Source organism: Solanum stenotomum, chromosome 3 (genome assembly GCF_019186545.1).
Source record: "Solanum stenotomum isolate F172 chromosome 3, ASM1918654v1, whole genome shotgun sequence".
Classification (NCBI taxonomy): domain Eukaryota; kingdom Viridiplantae; phylum Streptophyta; class Magnoliopsida; order Solanales; family Solanaceae; genus Solanum; species Solanum stenotomum.
The window spans coordinates 6,970,726-6,994,855 of NC_064284.1; the positions used below are offsets into that span (position 1 = coordinate 6,970,726).

At 33.7% G+C, this 24,130-nt stretch overlaps 2 protein-coding genes across 3 annotated transcripts; one reads left to right on the forward strand and one right to left on the reverse strand.

The window, feature by feature from the left end:
* Window positions 1-5,753: 5,753 nt before the first annotated feature.
* LOC125857844 (probable receptor-like protein kinase At5g61350) lies at window positions 5,754-18,975 on the forward strand. Its single transcript, XM_049537497.1, has 21 exons — window positions 5,754-5,880; window positions 6,002-6,085; window positions 6,245-6,349; window positions 7,881-7,963; window positions 8,127-8,211; window positions 8,302-8,388; window positions 8,807-8,868; window positions 9,020-9,201; window positions 9,316-9,376; window positions 9,739-9,916; window positions 11,113-11,151; window positions 11,239-11,300; window positions 11,417-11,453; window positions 11,970-12,019; window positions 12,590-12,659; window positions 13,098-13,170; window positions 13,688-13,764; window positions 13,850-13,918; window positions 14,464-14,516; window positions 15,250-15,307; window positions 16,316-18,975. The coding sequence occupies exons 2-21, from the start codon at window positions 6,017-6,019 to the stop codon at window positions 18,914-18,916; spliced, it is 4,101 nt and encodes a 1,366-aa protein (XP_049393454.1). The 5' UTR covers window positions 5,754-5,880; window positions 6,002-6,016; the 3' UTR covers window positions 18,917-18,975.
* A 548-nt stretch (window positions 18,976-19,523) lies between these two features.
* On the reverse strand, window positions 19,524-24,130 carry LOC125859343 (SNF1-related protein kinase catalytic subunit alpha KIN10-like). 2 transcript variants are annotated; one of them, XM_049539070.1, is made up of 11 exons: window positions 23,987-24,130; window positions 23,376-23,574; window positions 23,008-23,192; window positions 22,689-22,871; window positions 22,466-22,597; window positions 22,180-22,365; window positions 21,622-21,711; window positions 21,202-21,285; window positions 20,363-20,485; window positions 20,059-20,289; window positions 19,524-19,819 (listed from the first exon to the last, which is right to left on the reverse strand). In XM_049539070.1, exons 2-11 carry the CDS (start codon window positions 23,557-23,559, stop codon window positions 19,703-19,705), a joined length of 1,515 nt encoding a protein of 504 aa, XP_049395027.1. In that variant the 5' UTR covers window positions 23,560-23,574; window positions 23,987-24,130; the 3' UTR covers window positions 19,524-19,702. The 2 variants fall into 2 exon arrangements, with proteins under 2 accessions (XP_049395027.1, XP_049395028.1); XM_049539071.1 differs by lacking the exon at window positions 21,622-21,711.

Consider the following 24,130-nt stretch of genomic DNA (forward strand, 5'->3'; position numbering starts at 1 on the left):
ATGTTCAAATTCTAATCTTCCTTAATTTTCTTATTTATGAAACTCAATAATAACAATAAATAATAAAAAAAATACTTTATCTTTGAATCTTGGGCAGATAGCAGCAATCTAACCCGCATCTTCTCCTCTGGCAAAGAGAAATGATGTCTTCCCCGCCCTTCATTTTATCAACCCACACTCTTACACTTCACTTATCTTTCCTAATATTTATCTAAATTATACATAAATATATTTTAAAACAATACAATCACAAGAAATATACTTATTTTCTTGCAAATATTTCTTTGATAAAATATTTTCTTTTATATTGAACACAACCCTAAAATATTCATTTTTATTCGTTTAAAAAAATGGCCGATTAAACAGTCAAAAATGCATATCCATCCATATATGATCGGGTGGCTGAAATTGAAAAATTGGGACAACCTATCTCACTTGATTTTTATTAAGAGATTAGTCAAATAATCTCCAAATTAATTGTTGCAAAAATTACAAGTGGTGGAGTATTTTGCTTAGTGCAGTCTGAAGGGTTCAACATTCGGCGTTACTTGTTTTTTAACTTCTCAGTTTACAGCTTTAAATCCATAATCCAACTGAAAAACAATTAAACACTCGTTAATTAATCAAATTATGACCGGTCCAGCTTTTAGAAAGAAAAATAATATGTTAGTCTGTTTGTTCCATTTTACTTTTTAGATTTCACAATTAATATCTATTTTTATTTATCAATTATCCAAATCAATTTTTTAAAATACTGAACTGAATATCGAACACGATAAGTAAAAGAAGTAAGCTTAATTTCTACTTAGCCAGAAGACAAGAAGGAATTGATTGAACATCACAAAGAAGTTGCTGAAAACAAGACAAGATAATGCTTGGCTTTTTTTGATAACAAAACAAGTCTTCACATAAAGTCATAAAAATCGCATTGCTTTATTTGTGGCTGTCCTCCCTATTAGGTGTCACAATTCTATCTGTATAAAATTGTCCAAATTAGTCAATTCAACTTTGATTAGTCAAATTACACTAAAACAAAAATACTTATTTCGTTTTTCACCCAGTGTATGATATTTGATTATTTTAGATTTATGCGGCCATATAAAAATCATTCTAAAGAGTACTACTTAATTTCTATAAAAAAATTCTTCATTTCCTGAATCTCAAACCTAAAACCTTTATAATTACGGGCGAAAGACATCTCTCACTCATATATATATATATAAGATTTTAGGTGACTATTTCATGAAGCTAAATTGATTCGCAAGACAACTTAGATTTAGTGTGTTTAACTGTTTTTGTTTCTTTTCTAATTTTTATTACAAAAAACACACAAACTCTCAATAAGGGAAATACGTTGGTTGGTAATGAGATACCAAACAAGGAAAAATGTAAAAGAAACAATAAATTCGAGTTTAAGCAAAGCGTTGACCTATTTCTTTTTTAGCTAAAAGAGTGGCACAAGTCACAAAAATCATAAACATTTGGGTGTCGTTTGGTAGGTGGTTAGGAGAAATATTATAAACTTATTATTTCTATTATATAGAAGAGTGAAGTGGTAGGACGATCAAGGGTAAAAATGTAATTTCATTCTAACAAAAATCTATTAAGAAAGATAGTAAATAATTCTAGAAACATTTTTTTATATATTAAGTGAATTATGATCAAGGATAAAAATGTAATTTCACGCTAACAAAAATCTTCCAAGAATGATATCAAGAAAATTAAATAGTTCTAGAAACATCTTTTGTTATTGTTATTACCATTAACTTATTTTGTTATTACTTCACTTTCTTTTCTTTTGTGAGTTATTGTAATATCTATTCATTACTCTATTTTACTATTACGTTAATTTAATGCTTAATATTTTTTTATATTCATTATGCTTATCAAAAATGCCTACTTTAATATAAAAAATCATTATGAATTAATTATTTTCACCTTTATTTTGGCTCTAATTAATATACTTGAAAAGAAATAAGTATGATAAAAATTAATAATATGTAGGACGACCAAGGGTAAAAAATATAATTTAATTCTAACAAAAATCTATTAAGAAAGATAATAAATAATTCTAGAAACATCTTTTTATATATTAAGTGAATTATGTTATGATCAAGGGTAAAAATGTAATTTTACGCTAACAAAAATCTACCAAGAATGATATTAAGAAAATTAAATAGTTCTAAATATTACACACTTCAGAATAAATCTCTTATTAGGAAGACTAATAACACAATTTTTTCAACATTAAGAACTTCATTTTTCATCTATTCCCTAATGGCCCTACTTTTGTAAAACAATTATAAGACAAAAGTAAAATTCATTATTTCTTAGTGAACGCATCACTTCTGGAACTTGTCCATATAACAAATTTTCAACAAAATTCAATTGATCCACATTTTTCAAACATTCTAATGAATATGATAATGAACCAGTTAATATGTTAAATCCAATATCAATCACAATTGCAATTCTCAAAATGCGTAATTCATAAGGAATGCAATCAGTGAGCAAGCTCTTCAAGAACAAAATTTCAAAATTTTCGGAGCAGGTTATGTCCTTTTCTTTGGTTCTCTTTAGACTTTTCAATTTCATGGTGTTACTTTTCTTTCTGGATTGTAAAGATACTTTTTGAAGTATCTAATTTACTTGATTTCTCTTTTTATGTATAATCCCAAAACTTCACATAACATATATGTCATTATATAATTTATTGAGAAACATATATTATTTATTAAGTACTATTATTTTATCATCAGTTAAAATCATTTTTATCAAGTTATATAAATTATTATTTTAACTACCTTATGTTAAATTAGTGCAATCTATAATTATATTAACTTTTGTTAATATTTTTAACATCTCATTATTTGAGGTATAACATTCATTCATCGGGTATATAAATTACTTTAGAAAAAAAATCTTTCGTTACTATACTAGATTGTTCTCCTAATTTTAATGAATATAAAGACAAGATATAAAGTCATAACTTTTTTTTATCCTTTATCACTTTGTAAATAATGAGATGATTCATTCTAATTTTCATCAAGTAGGTCGTTATTTTTGTTTGTTAAACACCTTTAAAACAAAATTATAAGTGTATTCAAAATTAATCTATAGGTGAATAGTACAATTTATTGCTTCATATATTTTATGAAAATTGTTAATATATTGAGAATAATTTTAATCTATTCTCTTGAATAATTTTCAAATGAAATAGAAAAAGAATACCATTAAATTAATTATTTAATTCGAATATATATGTTTGACATGATGTTAAAATGAGCACTGGAGCATCTGATATTTTATTATTATTTGTATCATGTTTATTTGAAAATGTCATGATAATTTTTCTTTTTGAAAACTAATTAAATTTCTATTATAAATATATATAATATTGTAATATTGGGCCTGTAAATGGGCCTTTCATTATATTGGGCCCGTATCACGGGCTTAAAATTATCTAGTTAGATTATACATAAGTAACATCATGTTTGATAGTTGGTTAGAATTATGTATAAAATTAATATAATATTTGATTTACAATTTAGAAACTTACATAATATATAACTTATGAGAGTATCTATGTACAATATTATGCATGCTAGAAGATGAAATAATTAATACACGAATATTTAAATTATATATTACTAAAACATACATAATTTTAGCCAACTACCAAACGATCCCTACTAGATCATAATCTTTTTATTAATTCACTTCATTTTAATTTAGGTCCATTTGACATTGCTAACTTTGTATTGACAACTTTGTTTTTTTTCCTTTTGCTTATATACATGTCTCATGTCTGTAGTACAAAAGATTTTGCTTTGAAGTATTTGTTGTTGTGTTTCCTTGAAGGATCCAACTCATCGAGGATCCAACTCATACTTTGAGTTTTTACTTGAGAAACAGTAATTATAAATTAAGAGATATATATTATATAGTTTTATTTTGAAAAAAAAATATTGTATTTATTTTAACTTACCTTAGAAACGTGACACGAATAACATGACAAATTTGCATTAACTCCTCCTCCCCTTAACCTTTTTTCAGTAATAGACAGTAATAACAATTTACTTGTATTTTTTTTAATTCAAAAATAGGAGTACCATTCAGGTTCATATTTTTTGTATTTAAAAGTATTTTATACAGATGGCCTTTTGATGCTTCCAAGAGAAAAATCAGAAAGCAAGCAGAGCAGTATGATTGTTGTTATTTTTTTGAATGAATTGTTTTTTTTTTATTAGTCTATGATTAATAATCAAATTACAAAACTAAATTGAATTGAATCGAAACAGATAACAATAAAATTGCTAAATATATATTATATTTCGTTTGATTATGTTTTGATAATTTTAAAATCGATTAAGTTAGTTTGATTTTAATTTTGACCAATAATTGATCCAAATCGACTTGTGAACACATTAAACATGAATATTCTCAATTTTTTTTTTTGATAAATTATTTTGATAATGCGCTTATAATTAAAAATGTACTTTCAAATCTCGTGGATTTAGGGCCATTATAGCTAAGAAGGGAATATTGAAATAAAAGAATTAGAAACTCTTCATAAATTATCATAATATCTATTTTAAATATGAACACATTACCATAGATTTAGTTATATAGGATTTCGTTACGTAGATATTAATTATGTAGGTATTATTTATGTAGAGATAAAAATACGTTAGGAAGCTAATTCTTATTTCCAAAAAATAATTAGTGAGCTAATAGTTATATCATTTAAAATAAATAACTATCTAAATAACTCATTAAAATTAAATATATATCAACAACTAATAAAGTAAATGACAAATAACTAGTAATTAAGTAACTTGTATTGAATAAGATTAAGCAATTAAGTAATTTAAATTAAACTCAATATTCTAACAAATAAATGAAAATATATTAATACATATATTGACAGTGTTGCAGAGAAACTATTTTTTTTTTTAATTAAATCGACAAGAAGATAATTAACACCCAATGCCTTACCGCAAAAAAAAAATAAAAATTAACAAGAAATTAAAAGTAACTAAGCAATTAACAAGAACAAAAACTCAAAAAAATAAAATAAAATTGATAGTGCTTTTTAACATTCGTTAATTATTTGATTTATTTTAAGTTAATTTACATTTTAAAGTAAATAGATAGGGATAAATGATAATTTACAATTTCAATACATGTAAAATTAATACCCACATAATTTATCCACCTCTTATTCCGCATAAATTATATATAGATTCCTTCATAAGTTATGTAAGTATTTACTATTATATAGGATTACCAAGCACGCAACCAAACATTGTATAAAATTAATAATCACATGAGTAACTTTCATATCAACCAAACATGACATAGAATTAATACTCGACATGAATAACTTTTATCCTACTTGCAAACTAAACATGATATATAGCTTAAACTAGCTACCAAATGCCCCTTAATTGATTAACGAATGAAATTGCTCATAAAATAAATTATGATTATCATATCGTAAAATGTCAAATCATAATAAATTAATTTAATACAATAATAATAATATACTACGTAATATTTTACCAAAAATCAAAATTACTGCATCAATTTTTTAATTCTGTACCAATTAGTGACAATTACAATGCCCAGTGCCCACTTATGAGCCGCAAATAATTTTTCCATTTCAGCCAGCGTATGGTGTAATTGTTGGCTATAAATATGCAAGGAAGACTTTATAAGTGAATCGTTTTATCCCAAAGTGAAAATTTAAGGGCATTTATTCTTGAGAACGAAAGCTCTCGCAATAATTCCAAAGTTATGGATTGAAAAGTTTCTACTTTCTAGAGAGAGGATCTGCAGTACAGAGAGAGAAGGACCACGTAAACGAATACAGTCCATGTATGTAATGAAGGATTCTTGGAAGAACACGATGCTTTTAACTCCTCTTCTTTTTGCTTTTAAACGACGCCGCTAATCATAAATTTTGTTAAACCCCTCTTCTACTATTTCTTGTTTACAGCTCTCTCTTCTTGCAATGTCCGGCGAGGCTTCTTATTCTGGGTTTAATCTTGAAGGCATTGATGATGTTCAAGATTTTCCATGGGTTAGTTTTTTCTATATTAATTACAACTCCACTGTTCTTGGGTTGTCTTCTTTAATGGGGTCTCTTAGATTCTGTTTTCTTTAATGGGGTCTCTTAGATTCTTGTCTTTTTTTTTAAATGGGGTTTCTTAGATTCTGAAAATTTTCTGATGGAATGCAGGCGAATTCAGGAGAGACGCCATCTATATCGCGGGACAGGTACAATCATCTATGTGAGACTGTGGAGATGGGTAATCAAGCATATCGCGAGAACAGATGGGACGAGGTAATAAACCCAATTTTCTTTAGTTAATAATGTTGTGGCCTTTGATACTTGGTTAAATTATTCTTGAGATAGTGGTGATTATTCAAGATTTTTGTGAACTGAAGATTTAGAACCAAAAAGGAAGCGTCTTGGAATTTAACTATCTTTGACTTGGCTGGTTTTCAGAAAGATTTTCACTCGTGTAAGATATCCATATAATTGGAAAATAGAAGTGGGAATGGTTTATTGGGTCTGCCTTTTTCAAGTGGAGTGGAGTGAAGAAGAAGTGGATCTATTAATTTGATTCTGTGTGAAAGACTGCAATTGGTGTATCCCATGAACATGACTTTATTTCCGGGGCTAACCTTAAATGAAATTGATCACGTATATATGAAACCACTATATTCATCTTTCAGTTTCTTTTCTATGTTGGTACTGATATCATGAATCTAGCTTCTATTGCCAAAAAATACACGGAAACACGGTAAACTTCTTTATGCCGAATATCCATTAGCCAGTGATTCTGCAAGTTAGTGGGGGGAGTTTTCTGCTTTTCATACCCCACAAGGGTGGGTTTCAAACTAAGGAAAATGTTTTCCATGAAAAATGTGGGTAATCGTCTTATGGATCATTTTCTAGCAGTTGTCTGGGTATAATTAGGTGGCATGCGGTTGTCTGGGTATAATTAGGTGGCATGTGGTAATCCTACAAGGCAGATGATAGGGTTTGAGAACAGTAATATTGGTGATAAGTATTAAAAATTGAAAATAATATTTACATGTTCTTAAAAGATCACTTGCTTAAAAGAACACGGAAACATTTTTTAGTTTTAAAAATGTTATGTGTTCTTCCAAGCAAGTGAGAAATAGAGTATGTATCAGTGCTATTTGGAAAGGAAAATGACCTCCACCCGTAATTTACGGGGACACATCTATTGGTAACTAAATACTGGAAATGATTGATCATGGAAAATATTTTTCTCCATACCATAATACACCCTTGGTTCTCTCATTGTTTCTTGTATTCTTTTAAGAGGTACGATAACCTACTGTATTATATAACTTGAAATATTTACTTCATGAGCAAGCAAAGGTTTGATCTTAGGAATCAGAAAGATATTTAAAACCAAATTATTTATGAGCTCTCTGTTTCTCATGGTTGATGAAGAATGGACTAGGTCTATTGTTTTATACTTGTTTCGTAAGAGGTGATGTTTCTCGGGCAGTTCAATAATCTATAGATTTGGAGAAAATCTTGAGACGATGTAAAATCAAGTGCATGTGGTCCAGTATCCAGCTATAACTACATGACATAGTAATTGACGATGCTTGAGGGGCTCTGGTTTAGAGTGATGTTCTAGATGTTGTTTTGACAAGCATACCTGTGCCTAGTCTAGTGATCAACTTTTTCTTTAGTGTTGTCAGTTAACTCGAAAACTGGCTCCTTCAGCAAGGATGATTTGAACTTCCACTGTATTATATTTGATCTCATAAAGGGTCTTGTATGGTTGCATTTATCTTCTTGTTTTCTCAATGCCTGTTTCCTTGGTCAGGCTATCAATCGTTACACAAGAGCTAGCAACATTACGCCGGATGATCCTTTTATTCTTAGCAACAGATGTGCTTCATACCTCAGGTAAAGTTTATTTTTATGCCTGGTATTTCTGATGCATATCGACTGCTTTACTGCAATTTTGATTCATCTCTGTTTACATTGCCATCTTTACTTCATGTTTTCTATTTGACTGCTCATCATTTTACAAATAGCTGAACTTATTTTTTTATTAATGAACTTCCAGGTATAGCCAGTTTCTGAAAAGTAGATCTGCATCAGATTCAGAATACAGGCCATTGAGTGGGTTGGATCCTACAACATATGCTGGGGTCTGTCTGCTTTTTTCTATTGTCTATGATTTCAACCTTCTCAACAGAGGGTTTTGCAGCAAATTTAAATTGTTTTTACTTCAATATCAGCTTGCACTAAAGGATGCTGAGAAGGTGATGCATCTGCAGAACAATTCAGTTACCTCATATATTCTGAAGGCAAACTCACTCATTTTGGTAAGGAAATTATTGTCTCATGCATCATTAGCTTTGGAAACCACCTGGTGAAACATGTGTCGGTTTTGGAAAATAGCCTTGTTTTCTATTTCCCTTTTTGTTGTTCTCTAAATTCTCTATACTTTGATGGTGGGTTAAAATTAAATAACTAAATTAGAGTTTTCCTTGTGTGTTGGGACCCCCTCGTATACATTGTTCTATCATGAGAGTTGCAGTTGTAGATACTTCAACTGTCTAATTCACTCAATGGTATTCTGTTATCTCATCAAATCCTTATTTCTTTATTTATTCTGCTTGTTGTCAGTTTGTAACTGTTTGAATATAGTGAAGGAGATTGCTATACTTCCAATCTCTTCTTAAACATTTGATGGGTTGATAATCTTCTTGGACACTCATCTCATATTTCTTGAATTGGCAGTTAGAAAAATATGAGCTCGCCCAAGAGATAATCCGTTCAGGACTTCAAATGAATCCTCTAAGGTAAAGCAAATTATGGTGATAATCATAACTATGGCATGCTTTCTCATGTCAGTAGCTGTTCAAAAGAAGCATAATGTGTATTTTCCAGAAGCATTGTGGTAAAGTTTGATTATGTGGTGAGTTTTTAATTGTTGTTTCTTCTGGAATGTAGCAATCCCCTTCTAAATTTGGAGAAATCAATCAAAACTACACTTGGAAGGAGAAACCACGGGAGACCACAGCGCAGTGATGAATTTGACTGTACCCTGTGCTTAAAGCTATTATATGAACCTATAACAACTCCCTGTGGACATTCTTTTTGCCGTGCATGCCTTTTCCAGTCAATGGACCGATGTAAGTTTTAGATTTGCATGTCCTATCTATCCCAACTTTTTTTACATATTGAATTATAATCATCTTCTATTCGTCTTACTCTTCTTCCTTACCCTTTGGATGAACATTTTGTAGATAACAAATGTCCATTGTGCCGAACAGTTCTTTTCATTAGTTCCAGAACGTGTGCAATCAGGTAGGTTGCTTATGGTTCATCCTCCCATTGTACTTGTTTTACACTTACTGCTGAGACTGTGGTTTCTCTATTTTTCTTTTCTTTTTTAGGATAGTAAATGATCCCTCCCTAGTAGCATCCAGTCACATGCTTTATTGATTCCTCTCTTGTAATTCTGTGTAAATAAATTGATTTTCTAGACCACAATTTTTCCTGCAAAAGGAATAGAAATCATATTGTGTCTGTACCTTTACATACCTTGATGACTCTTCACTAATATTAATGATTTAATTGAACTCATTTTGTCCCATGTGTCTAAAATTTCATTATCTATATTTGTCTTGTGTGGCTAATACACGTCATTCTTATTTGCACGTTTTCAGTGTTACATTGAAAAACATAATAGAAAAAACTTTTCCTGAGGAATATGCTGAAAGGAAGGCTGAGAATGACAGTTTGATAAACCCCGGTGTTGACTTGCTGCCTCTTTTCGTCATGGACGTTATTCTACCATGCGAGAAGCTCGCACTCAACATTTTTGAACCTCGTTACAGACTTATGGTGAGTGCTACCTAACTATTATTTTCTTGACTATTAGTGTAGAATGCAGTTTTACCTTTTTCGGCATGGGACCTAGATGAACCATCATTGTTCTATTTCTATATCTTGATGATCATGATTTTTATAGAATTCTATTATCTATGGTCCCTTTCATTGGGTCTTAGTTTACCAGATGTAAGAAAAGGTTTCAATAAAACTTTTGGTGCTACTTTGACATAAAAAAATTATGAGGTAAGAAGTGTTTAGATGATTGAAGCTTATCACCACTAGTAGAAGTATTGGTACCATTATTAAAAGAGGTACTATTATCTTATTTTATTTAAGTCTAAAAAATAAAAATAAAAAGCAACAGTTACAACGACTGCACTTCGGGCCCAAAGTAAAACTGGGATCTACTTTACAAATCCAATATATCCAGCCTGCACACATTTAGACCTGTATCAGTTCACTACTCAGTTTATTTGTTAGACATCCTCTGAAATTAGGGATTCTCTAAATGTCCCACTTATATGTATACTTCAGAGTCTGTTCTGACAATCTCTAAGAAAATTTTAAAGTCTTCTGTCAGATCTGGACATTATGTAAGAGTGCCCAGGAAGTGGCAGAATTTGAAATGGAGATTTTTTAGATATTGATTATTTTTTGTCTAAGATTTTCGAAGACATGATACAAGAATGTATACTTGATTGAGGAGGACCAGATCTGGCAATTGTGATTCTCTTTTGCTAATTTGTGCAATTCTGAAAAGACATCTAGAGCATCTCTGCAAGATGGCTCCTGCAAGTAATCCATCGGACTAACCAGTGAGCAGGCCTCAACTATTGTTAGCTTTAGCTAATGAACAATATATTTAGAAGCAAAAGAGAGGGAATAAAGTATTGAGAATCTTCTTCTTCTTGTTTGATTGTATAAATATAAGGAAACAACATAAAATAGAGAGTTTTTTGCAATTGTTCCCTGGGCATAGAATAGGAATGTGGAAAGTATATATTTCTTTCTGGCTGTCCAGCTCAAACAAAATAAATGAAAAGCATTATAATACTTGTCCCTCCTTTTTTTCTCTCGTATTTTAGTTTTCTCTTGCTATCCCTAGATTGCAAACAAGCCTTTCAATCATGCATAGTTAAGATGGAATTTCATAGATCTGACATGCATACTTGTCTTGTAAAAGCTGACAAATTTTGTTGTTGAAACAGATCAGGAGGATAATGGAAGGAAATCGCCGAATGGGAATGGTAGGTTTTCCTTTGATTTCCCCCCAGTTATTATGCTTGGTTTTGCTGCCTTCACTTTTGGCTGAGGCTTCACTGTTAATCATGCAGGCTGTTCATGATTCTACGACAGGTTCGGTAGCTGATTATGCTTGTGAAGTGGAGATTATAGAGTAGGTGTTCTGCGACCTGTTCAGATTTTCGGGATATCTTTTATGTTTATTCTTCTATCGATTCCATCATTTTATTCTTGTTTATAGAAGTTGATAACCTTCATCTCTTTGTGTAGATGTGAGCCACTTCCAGATGGGCGTTTCTTTCTGGAGGTGAATATCAGCTTTTTGTCCCATTAGATGCTTTTGTTTTTGTACCATGAGCCTTCATGTTAGCATGGTGCTTATTTACTACTTATGAGTTCATTTAACACAAGGGTCTAAACTGCTATGTGATGACTTTTAAATGTAAAATAGTCGAGGTTCTTCACCATACACTAGCATGTATAATATTGCATCCATGTAAAATATCCTTGGTGCACCTGACGGTTTGTTTAAACTGAAAATGTTCTTCTTGAACACTTTGACCATTTCTCACTTCAGCAAGTTTAGAATTCAATATCTTTGCTAGATGAACCTTGGTTTTGGTTGAATCTTTGCTAGATGAACCTTGGTTTTGGTTGTTTTCTTTTGAGGACGAATTCAAAAGACTATTATTTTCACCAGAGGCGGTGTCATGTCTAGATGTCCCACCATAATAAAGACAAGTGTCTGCTGAAGATTTTATTTCCTCGTCAAAAATCTTCAAAGTTCTTTAACTTGTATCTGATTAAGCACAAACTTATGCAGGTTGAAAGTCGACGTAGATGCCGCATCGTACGACATTGGGATCAAGATGGGTTAGTTCAATATCTAACTCCTTATTGGTAGAGATGAAAATTGGTAATTAAGTTTAAGAAGTAAGAAGGGCACAGAAACATAGCTTCACGTACCATATGGTTGCCAAATGAAAATGCAGAAAGTAACTTCTGACCTTTTCTGTTCATTATACAAGCAGGAGTTTTGTAGGAAAGCAGTTCAAAAAGCTCACCAAAAAAAAAGTTTCTTTGTAATAAGGGTAGGAAACTTAAAGGAATTGGTTTCTTCTTGTTTCGAACTTTCCTTTTCCTTTCATACAAAAACAGATTGAAGAAAATGTTGTTCTGTTTAATTTCTTTCTCAAAAGTAAATTTCCAAACAACTTTCTTATAAAAGAGGCCAAAGATTTGAAATTCTACGATGGGTGGGCGTGTTAGAAGTCTCTGGGTTGGTCTGTTGGTTGCTTTGCGTTAAGTAAGGAGATTGGATCCAATATGCTATCCCAAAATATTAAGCACAACACCAATGCTATAAAAATTCTATTATTCTGCTACTTTATGCTTCTTTAAGCTTGCTTATTATTATTTTTCCCCTTGGCCATTATTATGAAGGTATCGTGTTGCTGAGGTTGAATGGATACATGATATATGCCTAGCCGAAGGAACAAGAGAGAGGCATGAAGTAAGTTGTACAGCAATGCTCTGATAGATATTTGTCAATCCATTTTATTTATGATCCTTATTTTTGTGTTATATTAATCTTTTCTTATTCACCTCCTAAAAGAAAGATTCTTGTTTCTTGAATCTTGTGCCTCTGTTCGAGGATTTTTGGGGTAAACTGTATTTCCTGGGATTCCTCTGAATCTAACTATTACTGACTGCCTTATACTTCATATGAGTAATTTTTTCCGTTTTCTCTTACTGATGACCATGTAATTCATGCCTTTTCAATTTGAATTATGATCGAAAGCTCATTTTTCTTTCTCAAATGCTTACTGATATATACTGTGCACAAATTTGTGTATATGTAGTGCTTGTATACTAATTCATTGTCAAGTGCTTAATGCTTTCAAACTCTTGCTTTATATATGTTGAACTGTAATTTGTCAATTACTGATAGTTACTGGAGACGGCAAATAAGGCGGCGGCATTTGCTCAACAATGGTTGAGGAACGCACAACAAGTAGCAGGAGGTAAAGTCATTAGTAAGGTTTTTCCTTTCTTGTTTCTATCTTGTGGCAAATGATTATAGTAGGTCCATTTGTAGGATGAGATTTGATGTCTTTTTGATCCTTTAATACATAGCTACAACACTTTCATAGATAGGTTTTGAAAGTAGATGTACCACTTGCATATATAGGTGTTAGATTATTGGCATGCTTGATGTACATGCTACAACACTTCAAATGGTGTGTTATCTATGAATCCTTCTGAATTAAAAGATTGCTTTATCAAAGCAATGCGGGTTCCAACCTCGTGGCCAGCACTAATTTTTCCTTACAAAAAAAAAGGATTGCTTTATCAATCAATCCAAGTGGTGATCATGACCCGGAAAACTTGTCGTCCCTATCAAAGTAAACTATATTTGGAAGGTTTTAGGCAGAGAGCTGAACTTATTGTTTTTGCTTTGTGTGTTATAGAACATCATCATTATTCTTTTTGCTTAATAACCTTTCAGTACAAACATCATAACCTAGACTTTACCTACAGATCGTAGACGTGCAGAACTCTTCAAAGCTGAAGGATTGATGCCATCACCACAGGATCCTGAGCGCTTAAGTTTTTGGGTACACACTTGAATCCATTTTCAAGTTAAAAGCAAGTAGTAGACATGAATTAGTTTTTTATATTCTGGTGCCTAAATAAATGCAGCTTAACACTCTGACCAGTCGTAGACCAACAGAGAAATTAGACCTGCTTCAGATAAGAGATACACCTGAGGTATTTGTTCTTTAACACTTCATTTAAACTATCTTTTTTCTTGAGCTTCTTTCTTAGTAAACAAGGTTTTGCTACACGATGGATGTTGGTGTAGCATGTCATGAGCACTAGGGTAAAGGGCAGTTACTAAAGCAAATTGCCTTATTCTGACATAAGTCGAAGGATTAGAGACATACATGTAGATATAGTCAAAACTCAAAAGATGGGGTGGATCTAGTGCTTCAGCACTGAGTTCATCCGAACCCAGTATTTTCGACGCAGAGTATAGATTTTAATGTGAAAATCTACAAAAAGCAGTCAATAAATATTAGATCTAATCCCAGAATTATATAAGTACAATGAGTTTGGTGCTTAAGAACATTATTAGTCGAGACCATCAAATTGAAATCTTGGATCCGCCTGTCAAAAGTCATGTTTCCTAGGCACTGATATCCATAAACAACTCGAGGAACTGTTACAAGCAGAAAATGTTCTCCTTTTTACTCTGATTCTTTCTTGATTAGTCGCTTTTATCATCTGTTGATTGTGGTTAATTTATTCCGCAGAGGATAAGGAGAGGTCTGCTATACATGAAACAAGAAGAACAAGGTTGCCGGCTGCAATAATATTTATTGAACATGTAATTAGTTCCTTTTACATGACAGCAGGAGAAGGCTGCCAACTGCTATAATTTATGGTCAACCTGTAATTAGTTCCATTGTTTGTATTATTATCATTATTGGTTTTTCTGTAAAGCTCATTTTGATTTCAATATTTTTTAACTTCACATATCCAGTACTGGTGGATCCTCAACCCAATTTTTCTCCTTGATAAAGATTTATTGTTGAATTTTCAACTTTTTCTCTATTGTAAAAGTCTGCACTGTTATTTAACTAGGCTGTTCTTTTGTTGTAAACAGTGGGTGGGTCTACCCAGGAATACATACAGTTAAACCAAAACGACAAATTTTGTAGCCACAGTATCTCGAGTAGAATGGACCTTTGTGTTTGTATAGCAATTACAGTTCATATTATATTTGCTTCCATCACCAAATTCATACCTTGTTTCTATCTGATAGCTGTAGTGATAAAAATTTGGTTGGATGAACCAGTTTAGCGCATCCTTAATTATGCTTTACTTGAGTCGAGGGTTTATTGAAAACAGTCTCTCTACCTTCATAAGGTAGGGGTAGGATTGTGACACACCACCTCCTCCAGACCCCACACCATGGGTATGTTGTTGTTGAACCAGCTCAGCACACCAACTGGAAAGCATGACAGAAACCCCTGGGCCGCTTGACCCAGGTGCCAACGCTCTTTCGCCTTAGCATATGTAGTGTTTTCTTGCTCCAGTGCAACGGTTACTGCTCCATATCCTACTGTCCTTGTACGGGCTTTAAGATTTTCGACAGTCTTTTCACAAAACAAGAGGCTGTCACCTAAAGATAAGGGACTATTATCAACATGGACGCTTTACTACTGTATCAATGCCTTTTGAGTTCTGCTTGTTTGGAAGCTTTTACAAGATCACCAATAATACATCTACAGTTTTCATTCTTCGCAATTTTATGATTTCTAGCTCAATGAGGAAGGATTTTGAGTTGAGTTCTGGGAAATTAGCCATTATGTTGACGGGTTTTTAGTGGCGTACAACGAAGATCGTAAATTTAGTTCATTGAATATTGGCTAGTGGACTTATTTTTATGTTTATTGCAGCTGCAAATTTTAGCGTGTAAGGAAGCATTTACCTTTTAAAGTTCTCACCGTCACTTTGTTTTATAAGCATAAAAATCCCAGAAAATCAGTTTCATTCATGAATGAGAAAGTACAACATTTGACTATTTGTACCATAATCCAAACTTAATTGGCATTGAAGTACATACACTATGTAAAAAAAGTCCACTGTCAATGTAATTTATCGTCGTAAGTCGGTTAGTCAAAACTTAAAACTCTTAGCACTTACAGAGAGACATTAACATACCTAAAAATCCGGTATTTGGTCCTACAAATTGCATAAACAAAGGATGATTAACTGATTCTTCTATATAATGATGATGATAGCCATTTCCCTTCAAAGGTCAACTAATAAAAATAAAGTTTTTCTTTAAAGCATTATATTCCCAGCTGGATACGCGCTTTGGACTTTTGTGTTTATTGGTAATTAATCACATCCTTTCTTAATTTTTTTTTAAAATAAAAAAAACTGTTATAAGAATCAGTTTATGGATAATTAACAGAATCACTGAAAAAGTCTTTATAATTATGTCTACAGCTACAACAAGGCACGTTCTATCCTAAATCCTAACATGTTAACAACAAATGTTCACAATATTCTTCTTTACTACTTACAAACATAGACGTGCTATACTCTAATTCAAGAATTGTCTTTCACTTATGTCTGTCTATTCAACAATTTTAGTATTCTAACATCTATCATTTTTTTCTCTCATACAACAAAAAGATGAGAGGAAGAAAACACCCTCTTGTCATTTTTGCTTATCTTGTACTAGTTTTTGCAAATGTAGCTACTTCAGCTTCAAAAGGAACGTTTACGCCGACCGATAACTATCTGATCAATTGTGGATCTCCTGATACTACTTTGCTTGATGATGGAAGGACTTTTAAGTCTGATCCTCAATCTGCTTCTTACTTGTCTACTGATGAGACTATTTTAGCTTCTGTTAAGTCTTTATCAGAAAAGGTCACTTCTTTTTCCTCTGCCTCTTTGTTATATCATACAGCAAGAATATTTGAAAGTGAGTCTATGTATAGGTTTCTTGTTTTCAAACCAGGCAGACATTGGGTGCGTTTGTACTTTTATCCTATTCAACATCCAAATTATAATCTAGCAAGTGCTATGTTTACTGTTACTTCTGATAATATTGTTTTACTTCATGATTTCTCAGTGAAAGATACTAGTAAAGTTGTGTTCAAAGAATACCTTATTAATATTACTTCATCTCAATTCACTCTCAAATTTTCACCTTTGAAGAGATCTTTTGCTTTTATCAATGCCATTGAGTTTGTGTCAGCACCAGATGATCTCATTCCTGATTCAGCTGCTGCAGTTTCCCCTGTTGGTGATTTTAATGGCCTGTCTCAATTCGCGTTTGAAGTAAGTTATCGGTTAAATGTTGGAGGGCCAATTGTCACACCAAAAAATGATACATTGTGGAGGACATGGTTGCCTGATAATAAGTACATGGCATTTCCTGAAGGGGCTCAGAATGTGTCGGTTCCTCTAACGACAATCGTTTATCCAGATGGAGGGGCGACACCTTTGATTGCCCCGAGTTCAGTTTATGCTACGGCTGATATGATGGCAGATTCTGGGGTGCCCAACTCGAATTTCAAGCTAACGTGGGAGATGGACGTTGATTCGAGCTTTTCCTACTTTATCAGAATGCATTTCTGTGATATTGTGAGCAAAGGCCTAAATGAGTTGTACTTCAATGTCTATGTTAATGAGGTGGTAGGGGTCTCTAGTCTTGACCTTTCAACACTGACTTCAGAGTTGGCCACCCCTTATTACAAAGACTTTGTGCTCAATGCCACAGCCATCACCAACGGTTCGATCATCGTGCAGGTGGGACCCGCGTCAAACGTCCAGTCTATCCTCCCAAATGCCATCCTCAATGGATTGGAGGTCATGAAGATGAGCAACATGGAGGGAAGCTTGGATGGGCTGTTCTCATCTGGTGGACGGCATGGTGTAATGCCAAGATCACGCGGAAAGAGAATTGCTGCAGCTTTTGGATTGGCAGTGGGGTTTACAGCATTAGTATTGCTTTTGATGGGCATTGTTCGTTGGCGAAGGAAGCCAACAAAGGGTTGGGAGAAGCAGAAGACATTCTCTTCATGGCTTCCTCTCAATGCTAGTTACTGCAGCTTCATGTCAAGCAAGAGCAAGACTAGTTGTTCAACAATCATATCCTCTGGCCTCAACTTTGGCCGCGTCTTTACTTTCAATGAAATCAAGAGAACAACAAAAAACTTTGATGAAAAAGCAGTCATTGGTGTTGGAGGCTTTGGAAAAGTGTATCTTGGTGTATCAGAAGATGGAACAAAACTAGCTATAAAGCGAGGAAATCCATCATCCTCACAGGGCATCAACGAATTCCTAACAGAAATTGAGTTGCTATCCAAGCTTAGGCATCGACATCTTGTTTCACTCATTGGTTATTGTGATGAACAATCAGAAATGATTCTAGTCTATGAATACATGTCTAATGGTCCTTTGCGTGACCACATTTATGGTTCCACTTTGCCAACTCTAACATGGAAACAAAGGCTCGAAATCTGCATAGGAGCTGCTCGAGGACTGCACTACCTTCACACTGGTTCAACTCAGGGAATAATACATCGCGATATAAAAACTACAAACATCCTCCTTGATGAGGACTTTGTCGCAAAGATGGCTGATTTTGGCTTGTCAAAAACCGGTCCTTCACTGGAGCAAACACATGTTAGCACAGCAGTGAAGGGTAGTTTTGGTTACCTTGATCCTGAATACTTCAGAAGACAACAACTCACAGAAAAATCTGATGTGTACTCGTTCGGGGTAGTCCTCTTTGAGGTACTATGTGCAAGACCTGCTCTTGATCCTGCATTGCCAAGAGAACAAGTGAATTTGGCAGAGTGGGCAATGCAGCAACACAAAAAGGGCACTCTGGAGAAGATCATAGACCCTCATATTGCAGGAACCATTACCCCTGAGGCGTTAAGGAAATACGTGGAAGCTGCAGAGAAATGCTTGGCAGAATATGGGGTTGATAGGCCTGCAATGGGAGATGTTTTGTGGAACTTAGAATATGCCTTGCAGCTTGAAAGTGCATCCCCGAGTAGTGTTCCAGTGAAGAATGAGAATGAGAATGAGAATGAAAATTCCAAGCCAAGTTCTTCAGAACAGCCTGGAACGAATTCGAAGAGCAATAAAGAAGCTCAGCTCATTGACATTAATGATGATTCTGGAGTGGTGGTTGGTTCTCCTATGTTCTTAGAAGGTTTTCAAGGAAGATAATAACTGAAATAAGTAACTAAAACCAAAGATGATCAGCCTTTTTGTTTTTTGATTTTTTCTGTTTTCATGTTTTTTTTTACTTTACTTTTTCAAGCAATATTGGGTTATCTGTGATTGATTTCCTGTTTAGTTCATATAACTCCAGAAGTTTTTTCTGTAATCCAAGGATCTAATTGACTTTCCCCTTGTAGTTGTATTTTACTGATTTATCTTCAGTCAGGTGTTAATTTTTCAGTATGTAATTATTATGCTCTCTTATAACATTTAGAAAGCCAGTAAACTTGTAAAATGGCGAAATATATGTTATGAAGTTACTTATAATTCACATTTGTCAAGAAATACGAGTTAATCTATTTCTTGTTGGGGGTGTCACCACGATGAGTTCATTAGCTTTTTCACAGAAAAAGAGTAAATGGAAGTAGGACAAGTTGTGATACGTTTCACTTGTAATAAAAGCAGACAACTTTTGAAACAGACTAAAAAGGAATGTAGTAGTATTATGGGTAAAGACGTATATCTTATCTAACGATTCCAATTGAAAGGAAACACCATAACAACTGAATGCCAAAATCTCTAAAATTAGTTGGAATGAGAGACCTGCAGACACTTTTACTGAGAGAGAATATCACTTCTGGCAAAAGCCTGAACTATAGAAACATGAACACAAATTTAAAGTATAGGTAAGGAACATTATAAACCTATTAACATTTATATGTACAACAAGGTTTCTCATTTGTCAACAAATTACACAACAATTACTCCATACATCCTCCTCTTACAGTCCAATCATTGTGGTCCCTCTAGCTGCCTAATGAAACCAGCACAGAAATCCAGGAAGAGGAACTGCGGACCGCTAATTCTTTGGAGATCAAGCAGGTATTTTTCATCCTCAGTTTTGTACAGCTGTAACAGTATTAAAGCAAATCCATATTAGCAAGATTTGAATTAAAAAAACTAGAAGGGCTCCTACTAGTAGAATCAATGGTATTCTGTATTTAACTGGATTTTTTTTTTTGAACGCAAGTCAAACAATCGATAAATTTGAGTACCAGAAGCTAGAATTGTTGTCCAAAATCATGCCACAGTTAGCAAACAACCACTATGTTGAGAGCAAAAGATGATGGGAAAAAAGATAACCATACCTGCATTTCAAACTTCACAGTAGGTTGTGGCTGTAAATGTGTACTTATGGCAGTTGCATTGCTAATGAAATGATCATCATCATTCATATGATTGTTGGCCATACTATGAAGATGAAGATCATGACACCATAAACACTTCATATTATAGTGCCCAATTTTTTTCCATCGAACATTTAGTTCCAGCAGAGTCCCAAGAACCTGATTCATGATCTCCTTTGGATTTGCAGGAGACTGAAAAAGTAATCAACGTGAAATGAGGAAATTCACACAATATTTCCATTACATATACTGCAAAAAAACTAACCTGAAGTCCAACTAGCCACATTTTCTCTTTGCGAAATGGGCGTCTCAAACTCTCTTCAGAAACTCCGTTCCCAGTAGACAGCTGTAGGTCAAGATTTGGAAACAATCCAGGGGAATAACAATCCTGAAGAAACACATGAATGTAAATTACAAGGGCCATCTATTGAGTGTGGAACACTTGAGGCTATAGTAAAACATTATCTGACATTTGTAGAAGCATAGCTCTAAACTAAGGGAAGGGTACAGAAGTTACAAAAGTAATATTGTTTAAAGCCTGAACCCAACCACCAGTGTTTCAAACTAGTAGTAAGAGCGGCAATGGGAACCATAGTAGTGTATCTTGAATTTACTCATGTACAGAAAACAATGGACTCTTGACATGATTTGCAGATTTTCACCTTCATATTATAGAAAGCCAACAGATTCAATCAAAGCAAATATCAAGGACACTGCTACCTCTCCCAAACCCCAAACACAAAAATTCCCACTTCTGAGCTAATAAGATTATTTATAGACTCTGATAGTCAGTAAGAAGTTCAGAGGTAATATAGAAATTACAAGGTGAATAACAAGTAGAATATAGTTGGTGAACTACAGAACATAGTAGCATCTCTTCTTCCTTATTTGTGCAAAAAAGAGCAGCATATCTGTAGGAGTAGTATCTTCATTGTGATGGGATTTCACAAATTATAATTTTCCTATCTGACTCTTGACAATCCCAGAACAGCTGAACGGTCTGCAGTTCACATATTCTTTTTTTGACAGAATGGTAGTAAATGTAATCCCAAAAAATTTATGCACTGAGAAATAATGAATGCAGTAAAAATAAGAGAGGCATACCACAGATTCCTGAAACTCAGCTCCTAGATACCCACTGGAAGCCATGGAACGGTTGTCGTACAGCAGATAATATGCAACAGTAGCCTGAAACAGATACATAAAGGTATAAGGCAAACTGAAGTAATGAAAAGGTATACCAATTACAACACCTCATCCCTTTGCAATCAATTTGATTTAATGTGACCCCAAACTTAGTTGACTCACAAAGTATATAACTCCCCTCAAGGATCAGCAAATCCACTGAAAAGCCTCAATTTCTAGTGTAGATATGTAAAACACAAGTATATCTACAATTGCTAGATTCTTTTCCTTTTTCAGTACCATATTATTAGGCAGATGCAATTGAGAAAACCCAAAAGAATAGAAAAGTAGCTACAACAAGAGACAGAGTCGCCGGTAGTGATGTAAGAAGCAACGTACATCATCCTGTATTCTCTTTTGCAAAGAATCAAGCAATTGGTCTCTATCAAGCCCCATCCTACTTACTTGCTGGAGAATTTCCTCATCAAGCTGCAGCAGGACAGCTTATAGTTACAGCAAGAATGAGTAAATAGAAAGAATTGCATACCACATTATTTAACTAACAGATAGTCATATACATGAGGAACGAGATATATATGGGATACATATGACAACTTTTTGACATCTCCAGACAAATGAGATCCTCCGCAATGGCAGCAAGAAACATAAGTGTTCCCTGATCTTGTAAGAGGAAGTGACGATTGATAACAGTATTTTGATTTTCTTTGGAAGCACACTTCATGATTCTTTTATGTCACAACATGAATTAACACAAGACTATCAAATGGAGAAACCACAAGAGCCAGTGCCCAGTTTAGGTTTCCAGATATACAGCAACATATCTTGTTGGATTTAAAGGTAGCAGTGGACAAAAAGGGGTCAAACCAATAGGAATTAGGAACACTTTCAGCATCATACAAGATACCTTTGTTATTAGCATAATAATGTTATAGTTACCTTTTTAAGATGTTGCCTAGCATCAGGTGGAGGAACCGCCAAATACCGAGGAAGATGAATTTTGAACCACTGGTGCTGTCGAATATCAGGTACCGATATGCGCTTCATAGGGTCAACAATTAGCATCCTTGGTATCAAATCCCTAGCTAAAGGTGACAGATGACTTGGAAGGGTGTAGACTCCACTCTGAATGACACATGGTCAACCATGTAAGCACCACTACATCAAACTATAAAAACTTGGAAAATCCAGGAAACCAGACAGAAAAGTAGATCAATGGATGTACCTTTATTTTCTTGAAAAGGTTGGGGATATTTTCGTCATCGAAAGGAAGTGTACCACAAAGAAGAGCATATAAGATAACGCCACAACTCCAAACATCTACCTCAGGACCAGCATATAGTTTACCAGAGACAACCTGCAAATAAATGTTGTCTATTGAACTTCAGCAATCCAGCTCAAAAAGAGATATGGTCATCTTAAAGATTACAAGCTGTACAGGTTTCCACCTCAGGAGCTGCATAATTTGGACTTCCACAACTAGTCTTCAGAAAATGGCCATCTCGCATAATGTTTCCCAAGCCAAAATCTGCTATCTTTACATTGCGTCTTGCATCCAAAAGCAGATTCTCAGGCTTAAGGTCCCGATGAACCACCATATTCCTATGGCAGTACTCCACACCAGCAATAATCTGTCCCCAGTGAAACAACCAAGCAATAATGATTTGAGCGACAAAAAAGAAACTACATTAATCTTGTCAGACCTAAAATCACAGTTAAAACTGCCATTTGCACTATCAAAAGACCAAGAAAATAAATTAACTCTACCTGCTGAAAAAATTTCCGAGCTTCATCTTCCTGTAACCTGCCTTTTTCTACAATATAATCAAAGAGCTCCCCAGACTTGACATACTCCATCACAACATATATATCTGTTGGTGTCTCTATCACTTCATAGAGTCGTATGACATGTGGATGCACAAATAATCTGCATATTTTTATTTCTCTCCTCACTGCGCAAAGATAAAGTAAATTTAGCTGTTCGATGGATAACCATCTAAATTCTCAAAGGAACTAACCAAGATGTGCTTCAAATGAACTTGTTTTAAACTTCACAAAAATATATCAAGGTGGAAAGAGAGAAAAAAACCGAATTTTGTTGGTAACTTAATGATACCCAGGTATGAGATTCATACGTTTTTCTTCCATGTCTGGAGTCTTCATTTTCCGACGGTTAAGGATTTTGATCGCCACTTTATGCCCAGTGAGCAAATGTTCAGCAATTTTAACTTTACCAAAGGATCCATGTCCAAGAGTTTTTCCAACCCTGTAGTTCCTTAAATAAGGAGATTCTGCAATTCCACCACCTCTGGAACTCATTTGCTAATAGAACACCTGATTCACACCTCTAGCAATTCAGTCAAAACAGTTGAATATCTAGCTAATTCATCTAAAATCACACATCAAATCCCTTCTCTAGGCATACAGATGATTAACTAAAGTTAACAACTTCAATTCTCACATTACAAAATTAGGTCAATTGAGCATCAAATGAAAGCAGAATCTTAATCCGATCCTAAAAACTTCGAGAGTTCCGCCCTGCTATACAAGTTAAAAAGTTGAAGATTCCGCAATCAATGATCAAACAAAACTCTTAACAACCAGATCAAAGCTCAACTCAAAAACTGTAATTGCTAATTCAAAACACGATTTTGCTCAACTATTGACAAAAAAATAATCACAAAAAACAGGAATTTTGCAAGTTTTTACACAGAAGAAGTAGCAGAAAATGAAGTTAAAAAAATACCTGGAGAAAGTTATGAATTGAATTTGTGAGAGTGCATGAGCGGATTTTTCTCAGGAAAGAGAAGGAGAGAAAGAGGGCGGAGAATTTTATAGAAAGTGATTGGGAGCTCTGTAGTTCTCCGGCATAGAATCTGACTCGGCAATA